The sequence below is a fragment of the Amphiprion ocellaris genome, chromosome 24, assembly GCF_022539595.1.
Source record: "Amphiprion ocellaris isolate individual 3 ecotype Okinawa chromosome 24, ASM2253959v1, whole genome shotgun sequence".
Classification (NCBI taxonomy): Eukaryota; Metazoa; Chordata; class Actinopteri; family Pomacentridae; genus Amphiprion; species Amphiprion ocellaris.
The window spans coordinates 12,028,734-12,053,846 of record NC_072789.1 but is presented as its reverse complement, the minus strand read 5'-3'; the positions used below and the strand labels follow the sequence as shown (position 1 = coordinate 12,053,846).

Here is a 25,113-nt window from a genome sequence, read left to right as displayed (position 1 = left end):
GGGTTACGTTGTCAGTACCTATTCATTTTTTGGTCTGTTCACTTAATTATTTCAGGTACAGTAATAGTGTTATTTGAGCAGAGCAGCAGGTTCTATAGTGTAGTGATCCACCTCAAAATAACCATCATCTCTGGAAATATGACTAGAACACTTGTTGTTGTTTTAATGATGGTACCAAGAGGTTCTCAATAAGCCAAAGTACAGAAAGTGTCTTCAGTTGGATTTAAACCACAAGTCTCCTGCATGAGAAGCACAGAACTTATCTATCAACTGTCTTTCTTACAAGTGGTAGTGCTTAGTTTTAATAAATGATGGTTCAAAGAAGTATTAAAGAGGACAACGCACAAATAAAAGGTCCAAAGGGGGATTTGAACCATAAACCTTCCAATTAGAGCCACAGAACTTACGTCTGCACCAACTTCCCTGCAAGAGGTCACATTGAGTTTGTCTTAATGATGGCACCAACAGGTTCTCAATCAGCCAAAGTAAAAAAAAAAGAGTCTTCAACTGGATTTGAACCAAGAATTTCCTTAGTGAGAAGCACACAACTTATCACTGAACCATCCTTCTTACAGTGTGTGGCTCTTAGTTTTCGTAAATGATGGTACAAAAAAGTATTGACGAGGTCAAAATAGTAAAGGTACTGGGGCGGATTTGAACCATATGGACCATCAACATGAGAAGCACAAACTTACCTCTGCACCACCTTTCTTCAATATAGGCTTCTTTTGAGATTGGCCACCTGATCTCTGCTTTTGACCATGAGAAGTCAGAGAACAAAAAATCCTGAGCTGCAGAAAAGCAGTCTTTCATCTCTTACTTTTTGCCATGTAGAACTGGGGTCTGTGGAACCAGAGCGTTTTGGAGCCAGCCCCTGTCGGACGGAGTGGCACTGCAAGTTTTTGACACTTTCTTGAGGCTTCATTTTTGGAGCCAGTCGCTATATGCCCATCTTCATTGTACAGTCTATGGTACAGCCACAACAGAAGCAACAACAAATCAGCATCAGCTGCAGCTGATCCACCTTAACTCTCTCACATACAGCCTCAATTGAAAGCAGGAGGCGCCACCTGGTGGTCGGAGGAGGAACCAAGAAACAGAGAAGGTCTCCTGCAGACGTGGAGGCAGAATCAGTTCACTTGTTGGCTTTAAAACCCAGAGAGGTTTTAGTTGATAGCTGTGTGAATGAGCAGCAGTGTCCTGTTCAGGTTGTGAGGAGAAGTAAAAAGCTTACAGCACCTGGTATTCCCAGGCGGTCTCCCATCCAAGTACTAACCAGGCCCGACCCTGCTTAGCTTCCGAGATCAGACGAGATCAGGCGTATTCAGGCTGGTGTGGCCGTAAGCGATGGAGTGGGTGAATAACCACAGTTTTATAGATGCTCTGACAAGACGCGGCGTTCTATTTTTTTTCTTTCAGTTACGTCTTTTTTTTTTTTTTTTTTTTTAACCTTGTAGAGCTTCTTAAACAAACAGTAAAATTGAGTGAAAATGTCCTTTGCAGGAGCCTGTCTCTGCGACACTGTTGTACATGGTGTGATGTGAGGTGATTTATCGTCGCTGACGTGTTTCTGTGTCACAAACGTTTTCATGTTGGGCTGAAGGTGATGCGACAATCAATACCTTGTCTTTACTGCCATGGTGGACAAAGTGTGTGAGCGTGTTGAGAGCTTCTTGTCACGTTCACATGGACATCAGGACTCAGGAGATGATGATGACGGACACGTAGAAAAGGCCCGTAAGCGACTACTGCTGTCGCTTACGGCCACACCAGCCTGAATACGCCCGATCTCGTCTGATCTCGGAAGCTAAGCAGGGTCGGGCCTGGTTAGTACTTGGATGGGAGACCGCCTGGGAATACCAGGTGCTGTAAGCTTTTTACTTCTCCTCACAACCTGAACAGGACGCTGCTGCTCATTCACTGGTGACAGCTGGCAACTAAAACCTCTCTGGGTTATTAAAAAACAAGAAGTGAACTGACTCTGCCTCCACGTCTGCAGGAGACGTTCTCTTTCTCGGTTCCTCCTCCGACTACCAGGTGGCGCCTCCAGCTTTAGATTGAGGCTGTTCGTGAGAGAGTTGAGGTGGATCAGCTGCAGCTGATGCTGATTTGTTGTTGCTTCTGTTGTGGCTGTACAGTGGCTCCAGATACAGGATGCAGGACACTGAATCCAGGTGAGTTTAATAAATTCACATTTGTCATCTCAGTGCAGATCATAGTAAGGTATATGCCTGATGAATTACAGAAGATAGAAAACCCAACAATCCATAGCTGCCTTTGGACTCCCAATGAGCTCCAGTGAATGAATGACTAGCAGATAGTCTGAAAGCATTAAATCTGACAATAATCACAGACAACAGCTGTGTCATTTCTGGTGGTTCATTTAACCAAATACAAACTGAAGTAGTACTGACTTCTCACAACCTGCACAGGACACTGCTGTTCATTCACTGGAGACAGCTTGCAAAAGTCAGAGGTCAAATATTGAATATTTGAAGGCAAAGTACAGAAACAAACGCTGAAAGCAGCAACTACAATCAGTCTTTATAGACACTGTTGGCTGATTTCATGGAGAACATTTCACAAACGTAGGCAGTAAAAGTTTAAAGTAAGATGAAGAACATTATTCTTAAAAACAAGCAAAACTGACAGAAACATTTTCATAAAGATTCAGTATCAAGGGAATCAGGGAAGGGCTGGAGACAAAGTGCGTTCATGTGACTTTATTCTTTTATTCTGTGGTTTAGGTTCAAAAATCAGGTCGAACACATTCACCAAAACCACCAAAGACAAAAACAAACAAAAAATTGACAAAAAAAGGCTAAATGGAAAAGTGCATACAGACACTTAAATCAACTATAAGGTCAACTTTATTTTTCTTAGAGTATAGCAACATGTAGTACGAAATGTTTCGTGCAAATCTCAAAACATACTTGTACAGTACAAGTGTGATGAAGTCCAACAAAACAAGGGCAGCAAAGACAATCACACTGAAATATTAACATAAACTATTACTCCTTCATTAGCTTTTTCAGGTATACTCTGGTCAGTTCATGTCACAAGACAAACAACAGTGAATTATCACTAACACTCAGGATCTGTCGTCAGCCTGAAGGCAAGAAGGCAGACATGATGACAGCCAGCGTCTTCTACCAGCAGACCAGCCGGTGTCACCATCTGGACGGGTCTGGAGCCTCATATGGCCTTGTTCAACAATCCCCACTGGAGCAGAACTGGCTGTGGTCTGAGCTGATTTCTGCTGCTGCCTCACGTCATCCTGTGGTCGAGCGGCGCAGCCGATGCTAATCTGTGATTGGTCAGCGTCTGTTTCTGACTGTTGGACTGAAGTCAGCAGCCAGTGTGGCAGACTGTGCTTGTTGGTCTGAGGATGTGACGGGTGTGGAGGGGAGCAGCTGTCAGAGGTGGAGCTAAAAGGACAAGCTCACGAGTTTTAGTCCAAAAACTACTTCAGTGGCGGCCAAAGCTAATGTTGTGATATCCGTTATTTCTGACTGAGTTTTAGTTTTTATTGGTGATGTCAAGCTGGCTTCACAGTAAACCCTTCAGAGCCCTGAATGCCAGGATGACCTCTGGCATTAAAGGTCATTTTTAAATAATTTTGAAACCTACTGTTTTGGCAAATTGAAAGACTAGGCATTCTAGAATCATTAATGTTTTTCAAATTGATTTAATTCAGTCATTTTAGTATCAGTGTCAGTTCTTTTCAATATTGTGCAGCCCTATTTTCAGCTGATGTTGTAAGAGCCCACTTTCCAATATGGTAATAAAGGACTTACCTGATGAATGATGTCTGAAGGGAAGAGGAGGAGTCATAAGCTGGCTGCTCATGTTTACGTGGGCTCGCCATGGTCATGTAGTCATCCTTGGGTAACACAGACGAACTGTGGCTGACTAAAGGGGACATTATCATGTAGCCCGGCCCGTCCTCCTCCTTAACTGGCTCCCACTGCTGCATCCCAAAAGCTGTTACACTGTGCTGGTCCATCCTCATTTCCACATAGCCACCAGTTTCAGACTTACAACTCTGCTGGGCTCTGTATGGGCTGAGACGGGAGCTGAAGCTCAGGTAAGACGCAAGCTTTGCATTGTCTGTGTTGCAGGGCCTCGAGTAAGACTGTGAGGGGCTAGTCTGGATGTCAGGGTTTCTGGGGAGCAGCACCAGGGGGCCAGGTGGTCTCACATTCAGTGGCTTGTCTCTGTATTTGGGTCTGCAGCGTTTTGAGGCCAAAAGGGCTTGAGGCTGACTGTGATTGGAGATCGGTGACCGGGTAAAGTCTGGAAGAGCTCGTAGCTTCCGTACCGCCTCTCGAACCGCCTCGTGAATGTGCTGGGCCAGTGCTGGGTCTCCTGTGCAGAACAAACACATTAGAATAAGAAACAAGTCACAGCCCTGTGTCCAGGTACAAGTAAAAGTTAGCCCATTTTTATTCTTAATTACCTTGGTCTTTAGCTTCCATCCAGATCTCTCCAGGACCATTTGGTGCCGACCTGCCCAGCTCCAAGAAGAACAATCCATCCCAGTGGCCAAAGCGCCGAACGCTTAACAAAGGTATTGTGACTGATGGCAACTCACTGCCTGCACTAACTCTCACCAAGATGAGAGAAGCTGCTGTGAGGCAGAGCCGGCTCTCACCTGTCAGTGACTTGGAACTGCCGAGACCTCTCGGCTTTACTGTGACGGGCCAAACCTTTGACAAAGGTGAATAAAGCAGGAGCGGGGACGAGTTTTTTTATGTTTAATCAAGTGCCAGTAGTACTTAATTGGGCCCGACCGATGTATCGGCCAGCCGATTAAATCGGTCGATTATAGCCCTTTCAAAATAATCGTCATCGGCCGGCGTTTCGCCGATTAAACGCCGATATATTCTTAATTTAAAGTGTCGGAGTCGCGCAGAATGATGTACAGGAGTAAGCTACAGCCAGGCAGCATTACAGGAGTAGGCTGAGCCGACAGGTAAGTTTATAACGACTTTGTGAAATTAGCAATGACTCAACATGTCTCCTGGTTCAGTTTAACTCTCTTTGCCATGTGTCATGATGAGTGACGCGTGCTTCGTTTGGTCGGTCATGCTTTTCATTTACGTTGCATTGCTAAAGTTGTGCTAACCTAGTTTAAGTTACTCCCTGTCTGTTTATGTCAGTAATAACATCGCTGTAGTTATGCCAACATAGCATAGCATTAGCTACCAGCTTAAAATCCAGTAAATGCAGAAACAACGTAAGTGTACAAAGTATTAGAGAGTACAGAATAACCGTAATCACTCCGTCAGCTGCATGTTGAGGCGTATTAAAGGAGGAGCAATGTGAACGCAGAGGGGAGGGGGTTTATTCTGTTCAAATGATTAACATTACTGTCTGTCTTCAGCAACCATCATGATGTCACTTTTAGTTTTACTTTGTCAGGAAATACTAGAACGTGACACAGATTGGAACAGCAACTCACTGTGTGTATGTATTTCATAACTCATTTATAGATGGACTCTTTTTTTAAGGTTATATAATTTCCCAGAGGTTTAATGCTTTACTGCATGTTTTTGTACTTGAAAATTCCTCTCTATTGTAAAGTTAAACAAATACGAAAGGAAAAAGTATTGTAAAACAGGAAAATGTTCTGTCTGTAATTCATATCTTTGTTGCTATAAGCACTAAGGGACCAAAAAAGAAGTAATTTCATTCATAGTATATATTTTTTAATTAATCGGCCGATTAATTGGTTATAAGTATTTTTTTCTGCCAAATATTGGAATTGGCATCGGCCTCAAAAAATCCATATTGGTCGGGCCCTAGTGCTTAACCTTCTGAACCCCAAAACACCACAGTGGATTTGAAATGCATGTTTTATGAATTTTTTTTTTCTAAAAATTACCCAAATTCCACCATTTATCAGAACCAAAAACTGTAAAGGCTGAAAGAATCATCAGATTTTCAGCTTTCAGACAGTTGTAGAGCTACCCATCTGTAATGTGATGTTCTCTCAGAAAAAAATTAAGTGTGTAACTGTGACAGTTCATTGAAATCATCTCATTCTACATTTTAAAATTCACCAAAAATAGATTGTTTGTGCTCACCAGATTCTGTAAAAAAAAATTAAAAGCCTGCACTCCTCAGCACAACCATGAAGCCATTAGTGACTCAGCTCCTACTACTAGTCATGTGACAAAAATTCTGCTGAAATGCAGGCTGTGTTTACAAAGAGCAGATAGACAAGTATGGGAACAAATTACACATGTAGGTAGTAAAATACCTATGACCTTGTCATATTGCACAAAAACATTTCTGAGTTCTGACATCTCTATCTCTATCCATGGCTGTGCCATTTCCATAGAGGTGTAGGACTTAATATTGCTGTAAAAAATATGAGCCGACAGTGAGTAAAAATGTAATTGGGGCAAAAATAACTACCTGGGGTTCAGAGGGTTAAAGAGGTCCGTTTCATAAAAAAATATTTTTGACAAGAGAGCTATTAGTTGTAGTAAACACTACATGGGAGTCCAAGCTCAGACACAATAAGTAGAGGGAGAGTTCTGCACAATATTTGAACTAATTGTGGCATTAGTTATACAGACAGGGTGTGGTTTTTTTTTTCGTTTTGCCAAGTACACTGGATTTGCTTTTAACTTGTCTTGGGGATTGTACAAGTTATTAAAACAGCTTGAACGTAACATAATCATGCCTTGTTGAATACAAGTTAACGGACTTTCAGATAACATGACAGAAGAAAAAAAATTGTTAAAACTGTTTAAAAATCTACTATGAAAATAAAAAATCAGGTCCAACCTCTTTGAAGAAAGTTGCAGGAGGCAGAGTGCAGTACCCATCATCCTCTTCATCGAGCCCTTCTTCCTGTTCTTCATCCCTCTGCTCTTCCTCCATCAGTTTCTTCATGGCAACATACCAGCCTTCTTGTTCCTGCTCGTTCTCCATCACCAGCACCATGGTCTGGTCCTTGGCATACAGCGCCACTGTGTGGCCTTTCCTGGAACTGCCAATCCGGCTCACACCCAGACAGCAACGCAGGTAAATCACCCTGAGAAGTATGACTTCATTAGATTTCAGTTTCATCTATAATGTTTCTAAACTTACCGTACATAGTAACAGGATGGCCACTGTGAGTTTTGTTGTCATCATAAAGTTATCCGAGGTGAGGAAATCACAGCTCAAAGCTAAGAAACAGTCTTGCACATATATTCCTGTAAAACTGCAATTTTTACAGCTTTGTTTTTGTACAGATGTTTTCAATTTTAATTTCCATATTTCTGAATTTCCATTTCTGGCTGCTTGGTGGCTCCTGTCTCACAATGAGCAGTCAGATATGGTAATAGCATTGATGTTCTCTTGACAAAAAGTGACAGAGCCTATTTTCTAAAACGTCACACTTGAGAAACCTTCAGCAATAGAATAATACTGTTCTATTTGACAAGGCTGTTAGCTTATGCTCCTTACAGGATTTATATGTACAACACAATTTCATGTACAAGGTTTATTATTGTGCACAATATTACTTTACTACTCCAGTATCACTGTCAGTATTACTTCTTATCTTTTTACTAGAATTTTCTTTTAGCTTCTACTACTACTACTGCCTCGTACTTATTGCACTTCCATAATCCACTGCTGTAAACTGATATTCCTTACACTTGACATTTACTACTCTTGGTTTGTTTGCTTGTTATTGGATTTTTTTTCTGAGAAATTTCTGGCCTAAGAATTTCCCTCATGATTACTAAATTTAAGTGAGCACAACTTTTAACCCTGAAGTAAGCGAGATAAACTCAAGCTTTGATTATCAACCCCAAAAGCAGTACCTCAGATCCTCCGGCACCTAAAGTCTCTACGTTAACTGTCCTTAGTAGTCACATAAATTGTAACTAATTTGTCTGAAAATCCTGTAAACACATCAAAACAGTGGCACACATGCCTATATAAATTAGAGCCATGACTACAAAAGATTAAAGAACATATACAAAATGCCAAGTGCATGTTTGTTACCCCTGCCATCAAAGCTGAGCATTGTGGCTAATAAACAGTGTGCTCAATGTTTAGCACCATTTAACTGATAATATCTGTTAATGCCAACTGGGGAGGCATTTAATTAGAAGTTCTTTTTACTAACCCTTGCTTGCTTGACTCAAACAGTGCAGCTTTACCAACAGACTTCTCCACTGCTGTGAACTTCTGCTGGCTCTTGTACCACTCCAGTCGACTCGGTCCGGTGTGGCTTCCAGCTCTCAGGACAAAATATCTTCTGTGGCCCCGCTCCAGCTTCCCCAGGTAACCTTGTTTCACCACATCACTCTGCGGTCTGGAGGAAGTCATGAGGGCACCACCCAGAGGGATGGAAGTTTGGCTGGTGCAGAAGAGTTCCTCATAGAAACGAGACGACCGACATCCGCTGGCCTGCATCCCAGCGCGACACTCCCCAGACTCCTCATCCTGCTCAGTTTGACCATCATTGCAGGAAGGAGATTCAACTGGAAGCCATGTTTGGATGGAGCTGCAGCGGCGAGATGACAGAGGAGAGCAGGGAGCAGCTGCAGATCTTCTTCGGCTGGCCCACTTGTTATCGCTTTCTGCCATTTCATTTATGTCAATCTGAAAAACCTGCCACGGAAACACAGGAAGAAGAATGAATAACAAGCATGTGGTACTATCAGAAATCAGAAGCCTGAGAGGTTCTGAGAAATAATTTCAGTAGCTAAAAAGACTCTAACAACTTCCGTTCAGTGTTATGAGTGACTTAACTTCTAAACTCTTAAAGCATTTCCTTAGTGATTTCTAGGAATATTCTGTTTTGCATTCATTTATTTCTTTATTAATATAACTCAAGACCGTGCACAGATTGTAGCAGCTTGTTGGGCCTGTTCATAGTACAGTATCTCTTTTTGTATTTGTGAGGATATGTTTAACTCTTAAAGTCCGTCAGATTTTACTGTCTCTTTGCACAATGTGAACACATTATACATTTACAATTATTGCAATTTATCATTAACCCTCGTGTCGTCCTGCGGGTCAAAACTGACCCGTTTTAAATTTTGAAAATGTGGAAGAAAAATATATTTTCACAGTGAAACTTCTGATGTCCACATTTTCAACATTTTGGGGAAATCTTTGAACATTTTTTGGTGGAAAAAAAAGAAATGCTAAAAATATTTCTTAAGGACATCCACAAAAAAAACAACCAAAATCCAGCAAAATTCGCTGGATTTTGGTTGACTTTTTTGTGAATGTTCTTAAAGAAAATATTAGAATTTTTTTTGCTGAATTTTTGGATTTTTTTCAGACAAGGAAACAATATTTTTGGTGCCCGTAAATGAGGACAACAGGAGGGTTAAATAAAAATCTGAAGCTAAAGTCATCCAGTGTGAATTACAGAATGATTAAACAGTATAAAAATCAGCAGTACACAAAATATGAAGTAGTTACTTGTTAATTTAGTTTAGTTCTCAGTTTAGTCAAGAAAAGAACAGCTTATAATAGGGGATTATCTGTATTCATGTTTCTCATTTATCCTGAATGTTTACCCAGGACAATACAATTGTTTTTTTATTTGTTTGTTTGTTTTTTTAAAAACACAGTACACAAACAGTTTAAAGAGAATGACTGTGCTTCTGATTTGCCAATCATCAGTTTCAGGTAAAGTTGAGAGAAACCATGTAATGATGTAAAACCAAGTTAGCCATTTCAGGTAATCCCTTAATGCTGTCAAAAATAAAAACACTTTCAAACATCTGAAGTCATTTTTCTTTTCATGAAAAATACAAAAAAAAAAAAAACAAAACTTTTTTTTCTTCTTGCTTTTATCACATCTAGACCACATTAGATCAGGCCAAACTGCAGCACATGTGACATTTTGCAGCTTTTCATTTTATAAAGTCAAAAATGTGTCGAGTGAATTTAGAGTAAAGTATTTACAGGTGTACTGAAACCTTCACCAGACGAGTTTGCAGTTTCGCTACTTCGTGAGATGAAGCTAATTAGCTAAAAGTGCTAGCTAGTCGGGCTTTCCCACACTGTTCGGACAAATGTGTTAAATTGAAACTTACCTGAAACAGACAGGTATAAACATTACACCTCAAAACACCCACTGCCTCTTCTGCTTTCAGGCTTTCTTTCCAGGCTGCCGTGAAAACTCAAGCTGAGGTTTCCAAACTCATTTTCCGTGAATCTCTGACTTCTGTCGGTTCGTCTGTCAGGTGTACCGAGAGTCAATCAGTGTTGCCTTCAGGAACTGCTCGTAAAAACAACCATTCAAAATTTGTTTATATCAATATACAGTTGCAATCTGACTGAAATGACAAATGATTAACTGCATTATTTCTAGTAGAGTATTTCTTCTCATGAACAAATAAAAATACGAAGACTACATTGATAATACAGGCTCCAAACTAGAAAATCAATGCCACAAAAATAAATACACCTAAACATGGTCAGATAATCACCAGGAAACACCTGTTTTGGACTATGCCTACCAGCATGTCTGCGTTATGGTTTCACATGGAAAAGAACTGTGGGAAGAACTGAAAAAAAATCAGATTATGAGAACTCACAGAGATGGAAAAAGACCCAGGAAGATCAGTGACCAAATAAAAGTCAGTAAAAAATACAGTTGCAGCAGGAGGTAAAGATATAGAATAACCATAGTACCACTAATCAGAGCTCCAGTAGCCATTTTTCTGAAATGATGCAACAGACAACGTGCTATTTATACATCTAGCACTGAAAAATAGACTAATGTGTGCTTCAAGCTTGGCACATTCTTCGATCAGATGAGACCAAGATAAATTTGTTAGCTGTAAATGGGGTCCAGCTTATTTGTCATAAACTTGCCCAGGACTACCACAATGAATGCATAGTCAGAACAATAAAGCACAGAGTTGGGATTGAGATAAGGGCCATAATAATTATAACACAGTACATAATACATTTAGAAAACCTTTCAAACAAACATGGAGGGATATTTTTCGGGAACAGCTTTATCATATTCTTCAAAATATATTCTTGCAGAAGAAGTAGCTCTGCAATCCTATCAATAACAATGTAAAGACCCCAGAAATTCTTAAACTCATTTTTGTTGTTCATTTACAGATTAAACATAAAAAGCAATGCATTTAAAATGTTGTTTTGTCTCTTTGCTGCCACCAGTTAACAATACCACATCAGCTGATGATGTGGGAAATGACTGCAACAGACAAAGGAAGTTGTGTCTCGCATAACGGTTGTTCCTTTTGTAATAATTGCAGTAACAGCTTGATTTCTGCATGTTTCAACATCAAAAACATCTCAGTGTGAGTACAGCTGCTGCCAGAGCTGGACCAGTGGCAGAAAACTTTGGATTCTTATCTCTGTCTTTTTGTGCCAGAATGGCTCTCCTCCAGAGTGTCCTCTGTCAGGTCCTCAGCTGGAAAGGTATCTGTCTGGTCCTGAATGTGGTCGCTACAGGACTGGTTGCTGTGGCTGCTGTTTGGACTTTAAAGCTGCTGGTGCGCCACGCCTGGTACACCCACAAGTTGTCCTGCTTCAACAAGCCACCAACACATTCGTGGTTGGTCGGACACCTGGGCCAGGTAGGACGCACAAGTCAAAGTTAATGGTGCTTCAGGGACTATTTTTGGGGTTGTGTTGCTCTAACTTACTCTTTAAAATACCACAAAGATGTTCTGTTGGATTTAAGTCAGGTCACTTGTTCTTGTTTGGATCATTATTGTGCTGGAATATTTTTTTTTTTGCCAAACATCTGCAGACAGGGAGTCAGCCAGTGTTTTGGTATATCCACATGGATTCATGGCACCATCGATAAACATCATCACTCTCCTACCTCTATGTTTCACTGTCAGGACTATACATTCACTGTGGTCAAGTGGTTGCTTTGTGCTAAGTCAGAACCGCTTCTCTGTCTGTTTTTTGTAGCTAAATTGGGCTAATACTGCATTGCTTGTGGGTAATTTTAAGAGGATGACCACTGCAGCTCTGATTAGTGGCACGATGGCTCCTTCTATACCTCCTGATTACTGCTGCACCTATATTCTGACTGACATTTAGTGGTTCACAGATATTCCTGTATCTTTGCTTGTCTCACAATTAGATTTTCCAATTAGCCTGGAAATTATTTTCCATGCAGAGCCCTGATGCAGACATGCAGACAGACACATTCCAAAGATCCAAAACAGAAAGTTCTAGTGTTGGCTGCTCATTTTATAACCATGTTCATGCAGTTGAAGTTAGTAGAAATCACAGATGGTCTCTGTTTTGTTTCAGAGATCACAGGTGTTCTAACCTATTCTGTGAATGATAAAATACAACTAATACAACTGAGAAATAACAGAAGTATTGAGAGATTGAGGGATACAATTTGAGTCATATGACATTTACATAATATTGCACTGGGGTGTGTCCACTTCTGCTGAATACTGTAACATGCCAGGAAATTGAACAGTAGATTTCTCAGTAAGACAGGATGTACACTCATTATTATTATTAAATTTCCTCTTTTCTTCAAAAAGTTGGAGGGGAATTCAGCAACTCTTTGCAAGAAATATGCAATCACTGCACTCAGGATAAGGTTTGTTTAAGGTTCAAATAAACTCATAGTTGTTTGTGCCTCAGATGCAGAGCACTGAAGAAGGTCTCCTGCAGGTGGACGACTTGGTGCAAAAGTACAAACACTCCTGCTGCTGGTTCCTCGGTCCGTTCTATCACCTGGTCAGACTCTTCCATCCTGAATACGTCAGACCACTGCTAATGGCCCCTGGTAGGGCAAAACACCATCAATTAGTGGAACTACCTTTCTATTAAAATGACATCTTAATGTTCTTTTCTTTCTCTAATACATCCTTTACTTCTTCAAGCCAGTATCACAGTGAAAGATGAGCTTATCTATGATCACCTGCGTCCATGGCTGGGTGAGTCAAAATCTGTTGGCATTTTCAAGTTCCAGTTAAATGACTTTGATTATAACTTCACATCAAAACCATATTTCTGTTTTGTCTCAGGACAAAGTCTGCTGATAAGCAACGGAGAGGAGTGGTCTCGCAGGAGGCGACTGCTGACTCCTGCTTTTCATTTTGATATTCTAAAGAACTACGTCGCCAAGTTTAACTCCTCAGCCAACACCATGCACGTAAGACAAAACCAACCACATGCACACACTACACACAGCTGCTGTCGATGTAAAATGTCAGCATGGTCTTTAGTTTCTGCAACAAATTATGGTATTAAAATGTCTTAAGTAGCTCTCAAACTACAACCTTGTGTGGGGATCTTTAATCTAGTTAAAATGATCAACTGAAAAATATTTAGAAATTATTCTGTTGCATTAGGCATTGGAACATGTGCAACATAATTTATTACAGACAGAAATTAATATGGTGTGGAACAGACCCTACATGTATAATTTTAAAATTTTTTCTCTGTTTGTCAGGATAAATGGTGCCGCCTAGTGGCAGAAGGCCAGACAACTTTAGAGATGTTTGACCACATCACCCTGATGACACTGGACAGTTTGTTGAAATGTGCCTTCAGCTACAACAGCAACTGTCAGGAGTGAGGACACCCACTTTTAACGGATATATTCTGTCTCTGCTGTAAATCGGTGTGTGTTTTAATGAAAATTCTCTCTCTCTAGGTCTACCAGTGAGTACGTGTCAGCCATCGTGAAGCTCAGTGACCTGATAATAGACCGCCGGCAAAACATTCTACACCACTGGGACTGGTTTTACTGGAAAACAGAGCAGGGAAAACAATTCAAACAAGCGCTGAGCATTGTGCACAGGTAGCGTGTGCGCACTAGTCTGACCTTGTCGCCATGTTACACAAATATATAAGGAGTTTGCAAGTGTGGTGACATATTCTTACTGTAAAAGGGTGAAAAATAAGCTACTGCTGCTAAAATCTGTTAATATGTCATTTTTATTATGCAATACTCTATGTATGTATTTATATCAAATTAGAATGGCAAGTCACCACCTTTGATTATTTACTTTACTGTATAGAAAGATTCTTATGAAGTATTGTGTTATAGTATGTCAACTAATCTTACATCCATATCACAGAACACATATCCTATACAGCAGCATGGCATTGTACAATATTATGTACAAACGCATGGTATAATCTAATGTGCAGATGTAAAGTGTGGAAAATCCAACCTATTGCACTCTGTTCGTGGTTTGCAGGTTCACCAGGGAGGTGGTTCAGAAGCGCCGTGCTCTTATTAACCAACAAAGGGAGACAGAAGCACAGTCTAATCGCACCAAAACACCACAGAGGAAGAAAGATTTTGTAGACATCATACTGCTGTCAGAGGTAGGACAGAAGAAGAAATGTAATTGAACTGTAGTAAAAGCAGTGTAACTGGTGAGAATTGAAGAGGTGGAGGAACAATTTACATTGCTTTAAAAGATCAAGCACTGTAAATGTCATTCTGTGTTACTGCTAAGCTTTGTTGTGTGTGTTGCAGGATGAAGATGGACAAGGCCTGTCAGATGAGGAGATACAGGCTGAGGCCAACACCTTTATGTTTGCCGGTTAGATGTGACTCTTAATAGACAGCAGCCTCTGTGGTTACAACAGGCCAAAAATCAACATCACTTTATTTATTAGCATTTTTATAACAGTGGTTATGGGCTAGCTAAAGGCAAACTACATTTGTAGCCATTTTTAACTAACTGTAGTTATTTTTTCTTCCTATATGCCTCACAATCAATGCATTTTGTTCAAAGTATTTCATTGTTCTTCTGTGCCTGTCGGAGTATTGTGGCTTTCAGGCTTTAAAATCCAATCCTTTCGCTGTTTTCTGCAGGTCACGACACAACAGCCAGTGCGATCTGCTGGACGCTGTATAATTTAGCACGCCACTCGCACTACCAGGAGAAATGCAGGCAAGAAGTGATGGATGTGACGCAGGAACAAGATGGACATGAAATAGAGTGGTCAGAAAACACACACTGAATACGGGGACATGTCGGTATTCACCTATGCAGCTGAGCTTGTGCTTGAATTAGGAGAACTGACATGTGCATGTCTGAATCTAAAGGGAGGATTTATCAAACCTTCCCTTCACCACCATGTGCATCCGAGAGAGCCTGAGACTCCACTCTCCTGTGCAGGCTGTGACGAGGAGGTACACCCAGGACATGGCACTGCCAGAGGGCCGCACAGTCCCACAGGGTGAGCTTCAGGCTTTTAGAACAGATTTTAAAGATCTAAATGCTTTGTCTTGTCATTGCAACCTGCCCTAAACCACATACAGCACTCCCTTTGTGAAACAGTAGTTCAGGGGGGTTTCATTTAAGGATATTTTTACTGTATGCCAGTGGAAACTTGGAAGAGAAATCAGTTTAGTTTGTGATAACCTTGAAAGAGTGAAGAGAAACTCAGCTCAAAAAGCTTATTTTTTCCTGTAAACCCTCCTCAGGTGCAATCTGTCTGGTCAGCATTTATGGAACACACCACAACCCTGCTGTCTGGACTGACCCACATGTAAGTAGTTAAGAAAATAATCTTACACTGAGCAAAATTATAAAAGCAGAAAGAAATCATTCAGTTTTATCCATTCTTTTCAACACAGTAGAATAACACGCAGTATCCCTGCAACAATACAGACTTCATGAAACAGCATTTTGCCATTTTTCTGACGGGAAAAATAGAAATTAGATCTTTAACTTCTTCTTCAAATCAGGAAAAAGGCACCAGCTGCTCAGTCTACTTTCATTTTCACTGACATGTGTGATGTACTCTCTAACCAGGAGTTTAATCCTCTGCGTTTTGACCCGACCAACGCACAGAGCCGAGCTTCTCACGCCTTCATCCCCTTCTCCTCAGGCCCCAGGTTCAGTTTAGTCACGTAGCATCAAGCCAAATAAGATCAGACACAACTGGGAATGTGAAGACAGTAAACCTGTGTCTGTTCACAGGAACTGCATTGGCCAGAAGTTTGCCCTGGCTGAGCTGCGGGTTGTCGTAGCGCTGACCCTGCTCAGGTTTCGTCTGACCCCGGGGACGAACCCTGAACTTGGCAGCAGCTCTGGGGGAGTTCGTCGTCTCCCCCAACTGGTCCTGCGAGCAGAGGGAGGCCTGTGGCTGCAGCTGGAGCCTCTGAACCCTCCCAATGTCAAGGAACCATTGGACGAATGATCCTACGAGATGACATGAACACAGAAGCTCTGGCTGCAAATAACGATCCTTTTCATTGTCAACCAATGTGTTGATTTCTTTTTGAGATTAGTTAGTCAGCTGTTTGGTCTGTAAAAGGTGAAGTTTGGTGATCAGGAGGACAAATGTCTTGATTTGTACAAAGATATTCAATTTAATGTCATAGAGGGGCAAAAGAATCCAGAAAATATTCACGTTGAAGAAGATCCTTTGAGAGAATTTTCTTTAAAACCAATTAATTGATTTTCAAAATAGCCATTAAATTAATTCAATGATTTTCCACTAATTGATCTTTGAAGTGATTATCGTTTGTATCATGTACTTTGTTTAACTTCTTGCTCATTATTAATCATAATGTAAAACTATAAACATACGGTACCGTCAAAGAATGCACACTACTGTGAGTTGTTGCAACATTCTGTCTTTTTAAATAAATTCTGAGTTTAAAAACAACTCTCCTCATTTTTAAAAATCTCCTGTAAAGAATGAAGGCGATGTATGACATTAAAACACAGGTGTAGGGTTAGGTGAGGGTAAAGAAAAAATGAATAACATGATTAGCTGATGGAGCCAGGTTGATCAAGTCACTTCAGGTTGGGGCCAAAATGTCAGGTCTGTATTTTAATCCATCAGTAAAAGAGGGAATTATTTGTGTTTCTATTTATCAGATTGCACTGGGGTGTCCACTTATGGATTTAAAGGCTGGTGGTCGCTAATATTAGTAGGAAGCTAGCCTTTTGGGAGAAAAAAAACACGGAAAATGCACATATCTGTCACATATATGGCAGTAACCGAAATTCAATGCAAAATAAAGGTGGAAAAACTGAGTTTTTATGGATATGTGGTTAATTTGAGCGCATTACCGTCATTTTCTAGAAATACAGCCCTCCCCTACGACTCCTATGACAATAAAAATAGATTTTTCTCACAAATCATCTGCATTAGCGGCTTGTGTCCACAAGGGGGCGGAAAAATGCCGATTTAAATGAGAAATTCTTATTTTATTTTTATTTTTTTAAAAGAAAGTAAAGTTTGTTTAGCCTCGTGAGTGTTAAAGCCTTCATGTTGAATACAAAAAATAAATATGTGTGAGTGTGAATATGTAGATGTGATGTAGGAGGAGACTCGGAGACGGTCGGTCGAGGTGGTGAACTTTCACTTTCAGCTTCTTCCAATTTGCGCTTCAAGAAAGCTCGTCAACTCGGACATGGCAGCGTTGTGAAGCGTTCAGGATCCGTCTGACGCTGTCTGGCATGTTCCTGTGGCTTCGCAGCGGAAACAGCGCCTCGTTTCTGGCCGTTTAGTTGGCGAAGATGTGGCCTTCCATGTGGCCCGGCTGGCTGTGCGTCCTCTCGGCTGCTTTGTCCGCAGGCTCCGGTGAGTTTCTTGCTCCCACACTCGTTTTCCACACGAAGGGAAATCTGTTGTCGTGGGTTGTAAAGACGTGTAGATGTGTTAAGTGTGTCGCAAACAGTGCTGTGATTTTCCATAGAAATGGCCACACCCAGTGAAACCAGCGTGGGCTCCACAGTTTACAGTAGTTGACAGCTGTGCCAACTGTACAGTGCAAATGAACGCAAATGTGCATTAAATAGCAGCAATGACTGACGTACACACCTCTGTAGAATATCACCGAAATGTCAAATGATGCAATACTGTAGCAGTTTACAGTATTTCACTACTTCAAAGTTTAAAAGTGCAGGTTTGTAATTTAAACAAGCAACAAATGTCAATACTGAAACGCAGATCTATTTTTTTCCCTCAATAGTTTTTGTGTCTACCTTCATTTTTGATGGCATGTGGTTCATCCCAGACATTTTACCTCCACCCATCAAATTTCAAATAATCCATGTGCAAAATACTAAAACATGCAGCTGTTGTGTATTTATGAGGAAAAAAGTAAAAATTCTCTGATTTCAGACTCTTAGATTTTAACATTTTTTGGTTTCCGTCTTCTGTTATGTTTTTGTTGAGGGCAAAATAAACCCCTTAAAGATGCCATCTTTGGGTTTGGGAAACATTAAGAGTTATTTTTTGCTATCCATCTTTGCTGAGTAAAATTTTAATACTCTATTCTGAACAATAACCCACTATTGCTCAAAGTAAACAGATTGACCTCCTGTGTTTAAAATCTGTCCAGAGTCCAGTCAATAAAAGGCCCATTTAAAGAATGTTCAGACAACACATTGTGCCTCTTTTAGTCCTTGCAGAGACTACAGTCTACGGTAAGGTGGGCGGCGAAGTGGACCTCAGACCAGATGCCCGTTCTGTGACTAACACCATCAAGAGTGTGCTTTGGAAAGCTGGTCCTGACATTGCCATGGAGTGGGAGGGAATGGAAATAGTTAGCCATCGTCACTTTAAAGGTAGTACGTGTCCACTGAAATCTGTATCTAAAGTTTGAGGATTATTTCATAAATGCGTCTCATATTTAATCATTTGTGACTTTTGTTGAAGAGCTGACACAATCTGTGTTTGTTTCAAGGGCGATGCTACCTGAACACGTCCACTGGAGTGATGACAATCACACAACTGACTCCAAATGACAGCGGAGTGTACACACCAGAGATCAACGACGTCTTGAGCACTCCGATTAACCTCATCATCATCTGTAAGGCAATGAATTACACACAGTTTATGAGACTTTGAGAGCAAGAAAGAATGACAATATGCATACTTTACTTCTGCGTTCACAGCTGCTGTGCCTGTACCCACTGTATTAACATCCTGTGATGAGGAGATGACCAGATGTACCTTGACCTGTGATGGACAAACCACAGAGGCTGAGGAAGTCACCTACAGATGGAAGTCCGATGATACCATTGTGATGGACGCCATTAAGAAAGAATATGTCATTGTCAAGGTATTGCTTACACGGTGTGACACGTATTTGTCTGTAGTCACGTATTATTTTAGGAAAACTTAATGGAAACAGCAATTTTTTAAGTGCTTAATTTTACTTTTAAAAAAGTTTTTACACTCCCTTTAGGTGTTTTTTTTTTCTTTTTTGTAAAGGAGGCTCACTTAACCCTCTGAACCCTAAATAGTTTCTGGGTTTTTTTAATAATACTCACTATTCCCCTGCTTTCCCAGGAGAACAGTTCAGGCATCAAAAAGTTCAGCTGTGACCTGGAGAATGTAGTCAGTAGTGAGAGCAGCCAACCCATCTCCAACCCTTTCAACACTGGTGAGTTATCGCAGTGAAACGTTTCTAATAAACAGCTGTATAAGAGCAGTCCCCATGTTTTTAATGGGCTAACATATGAGCACCAACTGAAGAGTCACTTGCTGTTTACAGCACCTGAAGAGCCACTGAAAGTTTCCACTGGACTCACAGTGTTCATCTCCCTTCTGGCTGCTGTGCTGCTGCTGGGTATCTTCCACAGATTGAAAGCAGGTGAGGATTCAGGACACTTTCAATGCTAGCTGTAAAAATTTGCAATAAAGCATTATTTTTTGCAATTAAAAGTGCTTATGGATAATTAATCTGCATTTGTATTTTAATTTAGACCGATAATGATGGCTGTGGTCTGATTGTAAACACTGTGTTGGTTTGTTTTAGGGATGTGGTTCTATGAAAAAGGTAAGAAGTCCAACACTAATAACTCTGAGGCAGGAAAGTTGATTGTTACAGTCTTGAGTTGGTCACAATAAACCGGTTACCTGCTGTAACTCCATATATAACAATACACAAGAGATGCTAGTGACACTCAGGATCACACAGAAAAATATACCATTTCAGTTTGCTGAGTGCTTCATTCCTTTGCAAAATAAACTTCAGAATTTCAGCTGATGGTACATAAAAGCTAGAAGTTAATGTTCATTCTCTGTGCTAAATAGAGCATTTTATTAGAAAACATTAAGTTGGTATTACATTACTTACAATAATGTTTCCAAACTGTTGGCTAAAAACATTGAGCAATTGGATATTAATTGTTAAAACTGTATACATTAATAAAACAGCTAAGTAAGAAGAGCATAGCTACACACTTGAAAATTGTTTGAAAAACATTAATTGAAAGTAAGCCTACCAGTTTATACATTGGCTTAATGTAAGGCTAATGGTTTAAATGTTGCCTAAAAGCATGGCTAAAGGGTAAAATCCTAACTTAAAATATGGCTAATAGTTAAAAGTACACCAATGTTGAAACTGTAAAGAAAAGTTTGTGTGCTTTTATAAAATTATTTTGCCATCTTGCAACCTCAGTGATTACTATGAAATTAACTTGTGAATCAAACAAACGGAGGCACCTCTTGCCTTCTTTAACATATTCTCTGCTGTAATTCTGTCTTTGCAGCATCCATGCCATGGGAAGCAGGTCAGTGCCTCACATGTTTCTGCTATCAGTGCTTTCATAATCAGTGTTTTGCTGGTAGAAATATCTTTTACAGGCACATACAGTGGTTTACTGTCTGGATTTTCTGTTGATGCCAATGTTCTGTTTCTCACTTTCAACTTCAGATTTCTGGAGGAAGCAAGAAAGGCCAGGTAAGTCTCAGCCACAGTCAGGTTTCCCTACTATTTTCCTTTTTTTTTTACTCACTCTGATATAAACTTTGGCATCCATATGTCCATATTTATTAAACCAGCAAGAGACGCTGCTGTGTCTAACGGCACCACTGCTCATGGAGAGAAGGAACAGAGTGATGGTAAATATCATTTGCTTCTATCCACTTACAGCAGTATATCATCCGGTTAGATCTCCAACCTGTACAGTATTTAAGCACATTTAAACCTTTCAATACACCTCTTCTTTTTATTTCCTTTTGTCATTTGGCAGAAGAAACAGCAATGACATAGACGGCCAGCTGACACCCAGTGACGACCTATCGGATGTATAAAAGACCATGTGTAAGAACCGCAGTGAAAAGGGCATGTTTAAGGAATGCAAAAGTGCACATATATGGTAGTTTCAAGTAGGTATTCAAACAGTGCAAAAGCAATGACTAGATAAGGGTGCAGGATCAGTCCAACAAAGTGAGGACTATTAAATATTAAACATAGCAACTAAGATTGGAATTATGTGTCCTTAGATAGAAAAAATAGGATTTTTATGTTTGATGATGGCTTAAAAAGCCACAAAATGTGACTAAAAGTCAGAATGAAGACGTCTTTGTTCTTATTTGTTATTTTGAACAAACTAAACTGGATGTTTCAAATGAGAAACATTTCTTTATCATGCTATAACCAGCAATATTGACTCTCAGTCACATTCTTATACGTTTAAAAGACACTACAGAGGGAAATAATGAAGACAAACAGAAGCTCTGCCTCAGCAGAGATGCATCAGATCTTCCAGAGGTTTGTTTCCAGATTTTCCAAGGAGGCACTAAGAGTTTAAAACAATACCAGGAAGCCCAGCGGAGAGCGTTTTCCTGCAACGGACCTGCATACCTGGCACTGACTGGTGCCTCGAGCTCATTAAGCAGCGGTGGACGATGATTTGTGGTTTAGTGTTAGAGAAGGAGGAGCTGCGCTGACAGCAACAGGAAAAGGGAGGCTATTGTCTGGTTTGGACAACAGTCGGAGCTTTGTGTTGTAATTCACGGCTGACTTGACAGCAGCAGCTTTGACGTGTGTTTGTGTGGGTTTGGGACGAATAAGCAAAATACTGAGAAAGCTCAGTTATTATCCTTGTTTTTTTTTTCTTCGTTGAATGTCTGTTACAATTTGTACAAATCTCTTTTTTTAATTTTATTTAGCTCTTCTTTCCTCAATGTTTAGCTTTTATGTTTGTCTTTGTATAAATGCAGCAGATGTAAGGGTTTCTTTTTGCACTTTCTTTCCTCATATTTAAATTAAGCATTAAAAATATTATCCTCCTTTTAAAAATGGAAATAGCTCAGATTATGCCATTGTTTTACCACTCCATGCATTTTTAAAATGTAAAAAGCTCCACGCACACAAAAAGGTCCTTATTTCTTTGGACAAGAGGCACTGAGATATTTGCATCCTGTTAGCGTAGTATTTATTGGGGTTTGTTGTTTTACGATATAAAGAATTTCAATATATTCAGTGTTTTTATATGAGGTCTGTTTATTAAAACCAACAAAAAGATGAACTTTGAAATAAAACCTTTTGTGTAAATCTACATATGAATTTCCTTGTCTTTCAACTTTCCTTTTTCCAAATGTGAAATAAAGGGATGAATATTTCTGTTGCTGGCGACATTGAGCCACTGGAGGGCAGAAAATCATCACAGAGTAAAAAGCTGCAGTCTTTTAGGTTAACACTGACATTTTTTTGTATTTATATATACACTGCCCATCCAAAAAAAAAAAAGCTGCACACTAATATTTCATTGGACTGCCTTTAGGTGTGAGAACGACACATTCACTGTGGCATCATTTCAGTAAGCTCCTGCAATGTCAGCATTTATTTCTGTCCAGAGTTGCATTCATTTTCAACCAAGATCTTATATTGATGATGGGCTGTGCAAAGCCTTCTCCAGCACATCCTATAGATTCTCAATGGGGCTGAGGTCTGCCTCTCTTCTTACCCTGATGTGCCCATCACTTTGAAACAGGGTAAATCTGGGCTCATCAGACCACATGACCTTCTTTCATCACTCCAGAGTCCAGTATTTATGCTACCTAGCAAATTGAAGCTTTTTTTATCCTGATTAGCCTCACTGATCAGTGGTTTTCTTAGCGCTACACAGCTGTTTAGTTCCAATCCTTTGAGTTCTCTTCGCATTGTGTGTGGAAATCCTCTTACTTTCACTGTTAAACATAGTCATGAGTTCAACTGTTGATTTCCTACGATCATCTAAGAGTTTGTTCCGACCACATTTGTTCCTCAACAATGATGGTTCAGCACTATCCTTCAGGTTTTAATAATGTGTTGGATGGTTCTTACCTTGATTTTAGTAGTTTCAGAAATCTGCTTAATTGTTTTCTTTGCTTGATACGGGCCAATAATTTGACCCTTCTGAGACAGATTAACATCCTTTCCACAATCACAGGATATGTCTTCTAACATGGTTGTTTAAGAAATGAGAAGCTCCTCACTGCATCAGCGAGGGTTAAATAGCTTGTTGCCAGCTGAAACACATTCATCACTGCAGTAATTATCCAATGGAAGGCTCTTACCTATTTTCTTAGTTAAATCCAGGTGGTGACTTTTTTTTTTTTTTTTTTTTTGGACAGGCAGTGTACATTCGGCTTTGTATCAAAAATTAACTGCAAAAACATTTTTGCTGCTTTCTTGGTCACATTTTATCTGTGCAAACCAAAACAAATTATGTGTACACAGAAGCATAAATTACCCTGCATTTTTTGATGAAAGAGTGGATTTAATGGGAAAAAGTGTCAACTTTAGAGACTGAGGAACATCAGGAGCATTTAGGGTTTGATTTTTAACCAGCTGCAAGTCAAAATCAGATGTTTGAGTGGGAGTGAATAGTATAAATGCAGCATAGGCACATATGACACATGAGAAATCAGGACTAAATGGCAAAACTGTCCCACTATAAACTCAGCAAACCACAAGACACTGTTCTCACTTAAACCACTATCCTTCATGGAGACTCCCATATGTACAGCTAGTTTTTTAAACCAAGTCTTGTGCTTATTCGAAGATCAAAAGACCAGATTTCCCCTACTAGAGATTCAGCACGTCCCAGTGTTCAGCTGTAAAAACAGTCAAGAATCACAAAAACTGGCCTCCTGCTAAGAAATACAGAAAAACAAAAGAGTCCTTCATGCTGTGAGCAGCAGCTGCAGCTGGTTAAACAAGTTAGCCATCGATTAAACCAAAATGCTGTATTTTTATGATGTAAAAACATGTACATTTATGTGCAGGAGACAACTATAAAACAGTACAGTGAATAATAAATTGAATTGATCATAAATATAAATCTAGTTAAACTTTGGTATATGATTCTTCCTTGTTACTTTTTACGTTGTCAAATACCAGAGTAATACAAAAGCGGCAAACCGTCACAAGAAGACATTATTTGATAAAGTCAGATTTCATAGGACAGCCATACATTAACAGAAAGCATATAAAATGTCTTTGTTTGATTTTGTAGTCTTAAATAGTAAGAGGATGTCAAAAAACATCCACTTGAGGCGGTAATATGAAACAACAGCCCTTGACTCACTGAGGAACAAGCAAAGCAGACAGAACCACAAAGATGTGACTTTTCATTGTTTCATGTGTCTAACTTTGCATCTTATGCTGTGCATCACTTCGCAGTCATTTTTTTGTCCCATTTAGGTTGTTTTTTGTCAATTTCATGTCTTTGTTGTTGCTGTTTTTAGTCCCATCTTGGTCGTTATTTTTGAATTTTGATATGCTTTTATTTTGGGCGGTTTTGCATGTCTTGGTGGTCATTCTGTCTCTTTTCAAGGGCTATTTTGTCATATTTTCATAGTTGTACATCATTCTGAGGTGATTTTGTGGTATATTTTCATCCTTTTTGCATCTCTTTATGGTCATTCTGTCTCTTTTAGGCCATTTTGTGTCATCTTTGTAGCTGTGCATCTCTTTAAGGTAATTTTATGTCACAGTTCTTCCAATTTGCATATTTGTGGTCATTCTGTTTCCTTGGGGTCATTTTGTGTTACATTTGGGACGTTCTGCACCTCCTTGTGCTTATTGTGTGTCACTTTGAGGACATTTTGTGTCATATTTTGGTTGTTTTAGATCTCTTTGTGGGCATTCTGTATTTTTGTCACTAATTTGTGCCACATTTTAGGAATTTTCTGTCTCCTTGTGGTCCACTCTGTTTTGTTTTGAGGACTTTGTGTCACATTTCTGGTGTTTTGTGTTTGTTTGTGGTCATTTTGTCTTACTGGGGTCTTTCAGTGTCAGCTTTGGTTGTTATGCATTTATTTATTTTTTGCCATTTGACCTCTTTGTCATCTTAAGTTTGTTTTGCGTCCCCTTTTTCACTGTCTGCAGGTCTTTCTAAGATATGCTTCATAATTGTGGGCTAA

The 25,113-nt window shown here is 39.8% G+C and overlaps 2 protein-coding genes and 2 non-coding genes across 4 annotated transcripts; 3 read left to right on the top strand and 1 right to left on the bottom strand.

Moving 5' to 3' along the window:
* Nucleotides 1-1,227: 1,227 nt before the first annotated feature.
* On the bottom strand, nucleotides 1,228-1,346 carry LOC111580304 (5S ribosomal RNA). Its single transcript, XR_002747161.2, has one exon. It is a non-coding gene; the product is annotated as a 5S ribosomal RNA (ribosomal RNA).
* Nucleotides 1,347-1,756: 410 nt separating this feature from the next.
* LOC111580305 (5S ribosomal RNA) lies at nucleotides 1,757-1,875 on the top strand. Its single transcript, XR_002747162.1, has one exon. It is a non-coding gene; the product is annotated as a 5S ribosomal RNA (ribosomal RNA).
* A 9,419-nt stretch (nucleotides 1,876-11,294) lies between these two features.
* On the top strand, nucleotides 11,295-16,623 carry LOC111580294 (cytochrome P450 4F3). The gene is made up of 13 exons (XM_023287981.3): nucleotides 11,295-11,585; nucleotides 12,625-12,769; nucleotides 12,867-12,920; nucleotides 13,011-13,138; nucleotides 13,439-13,560; nucleotides 13,643-13,789; nucleotides 14,193-14,322; nucleotides 14,477-14,543; nucleotides 14,819-14,948; nucleotides 15,053-15,186; nucleotides 15,434-15,498; nucleotides 15,765-15,847; nucleotides 15,933-16,623. The coding sequence occupies exons 1-13, from the start codon at nucleotides 11,382-11,384 to the stop codon at nucleotides 16,150-16,152; spliced, it is 1,629 nt and encodes a 542-aa protein (XP_023143749.3). The 5' UTR covers nucleotides 11,295-11,381; the 3' UTR covers nucleotides 16,153-16,623.
* A 664-nt stretch (nucleotides 16,624-17,287) lies between these two features.
* LOC111580300 (uncharacterized) lies at nucleotides 17,288-22,262 on the top strand. The gene is made up of 11 exons (XM_023287989.3): nucleotides 17,288-17,547; nucleotides 18,372-18,536; nucleotides 18,656-18,781; nucleotides 18,867-19,033; nucleotides 19,264-19,357; nucleotides 19,469-19,567; nucleotides 19,733-19,753; nucleotides 20,469-20,489; nucleotides 20,633-20,659; nucleotides 20,761-20,820; nucleotides 20,952-22,262. Exons 1-11 carry the CDS (start codon nucleotides 17,484-17,486, stop codon nucleotides 20,969-20,971), a joined length of 864 nt encoding a protein of 287 aa, XP_023143757.2. The 5' UTR covers nucleotides 17,288-17,483; the 3' UTR covers nucleotides 20,972-22,262.
* Nucleotides 22,263-25,113: the final 2,851 nt, after the last annotated feature.

Coding starts and splice junctions, on each gene's coding strand:
- LOC111580300 (XM_023287989.3), top strand. CDS start 17,484: ATGTGGCCTTCCATGTGGCCCGGCTGGCTGTGCGTCCTCTCGGCTGCT. Junction 20,660..20,760: donor GAGGAAGCAAGAAAGGCCAG/GTAAGTCTCAGC, acceptor TTATTAAACCAG/CAAGAGACGCTGCTGTGTCT. Junction 20,821..20,951: donor AGAGAAGGAACAGAGTGATG/GTAAATATCATT, acceptor GTCATTTGGCAG/AAGAAACAGCAATGACATAG.
- LOC111580294 (XM_023287981.3), top strand. CDS start 11,382: ATGGCTCTCCTCCAGAGTGTCCTCTGTCAGGTCCTCAGCTGGAAAGGT. Junction 14,544..14,818: donor CAACACCTTTATGTTTGCCG/GTTAGATGTGAC, acceptor TGTTTTCTGCAG/GTCACGACACAACAGCCAGT. Junction 15,848..15,932: donor CCCTTCTCCTCAGGCCCCAG/GTTCAGTTTAGT, acceptor GTCTGTTCACAG/GAACTGCATTGGCCAGAAGT.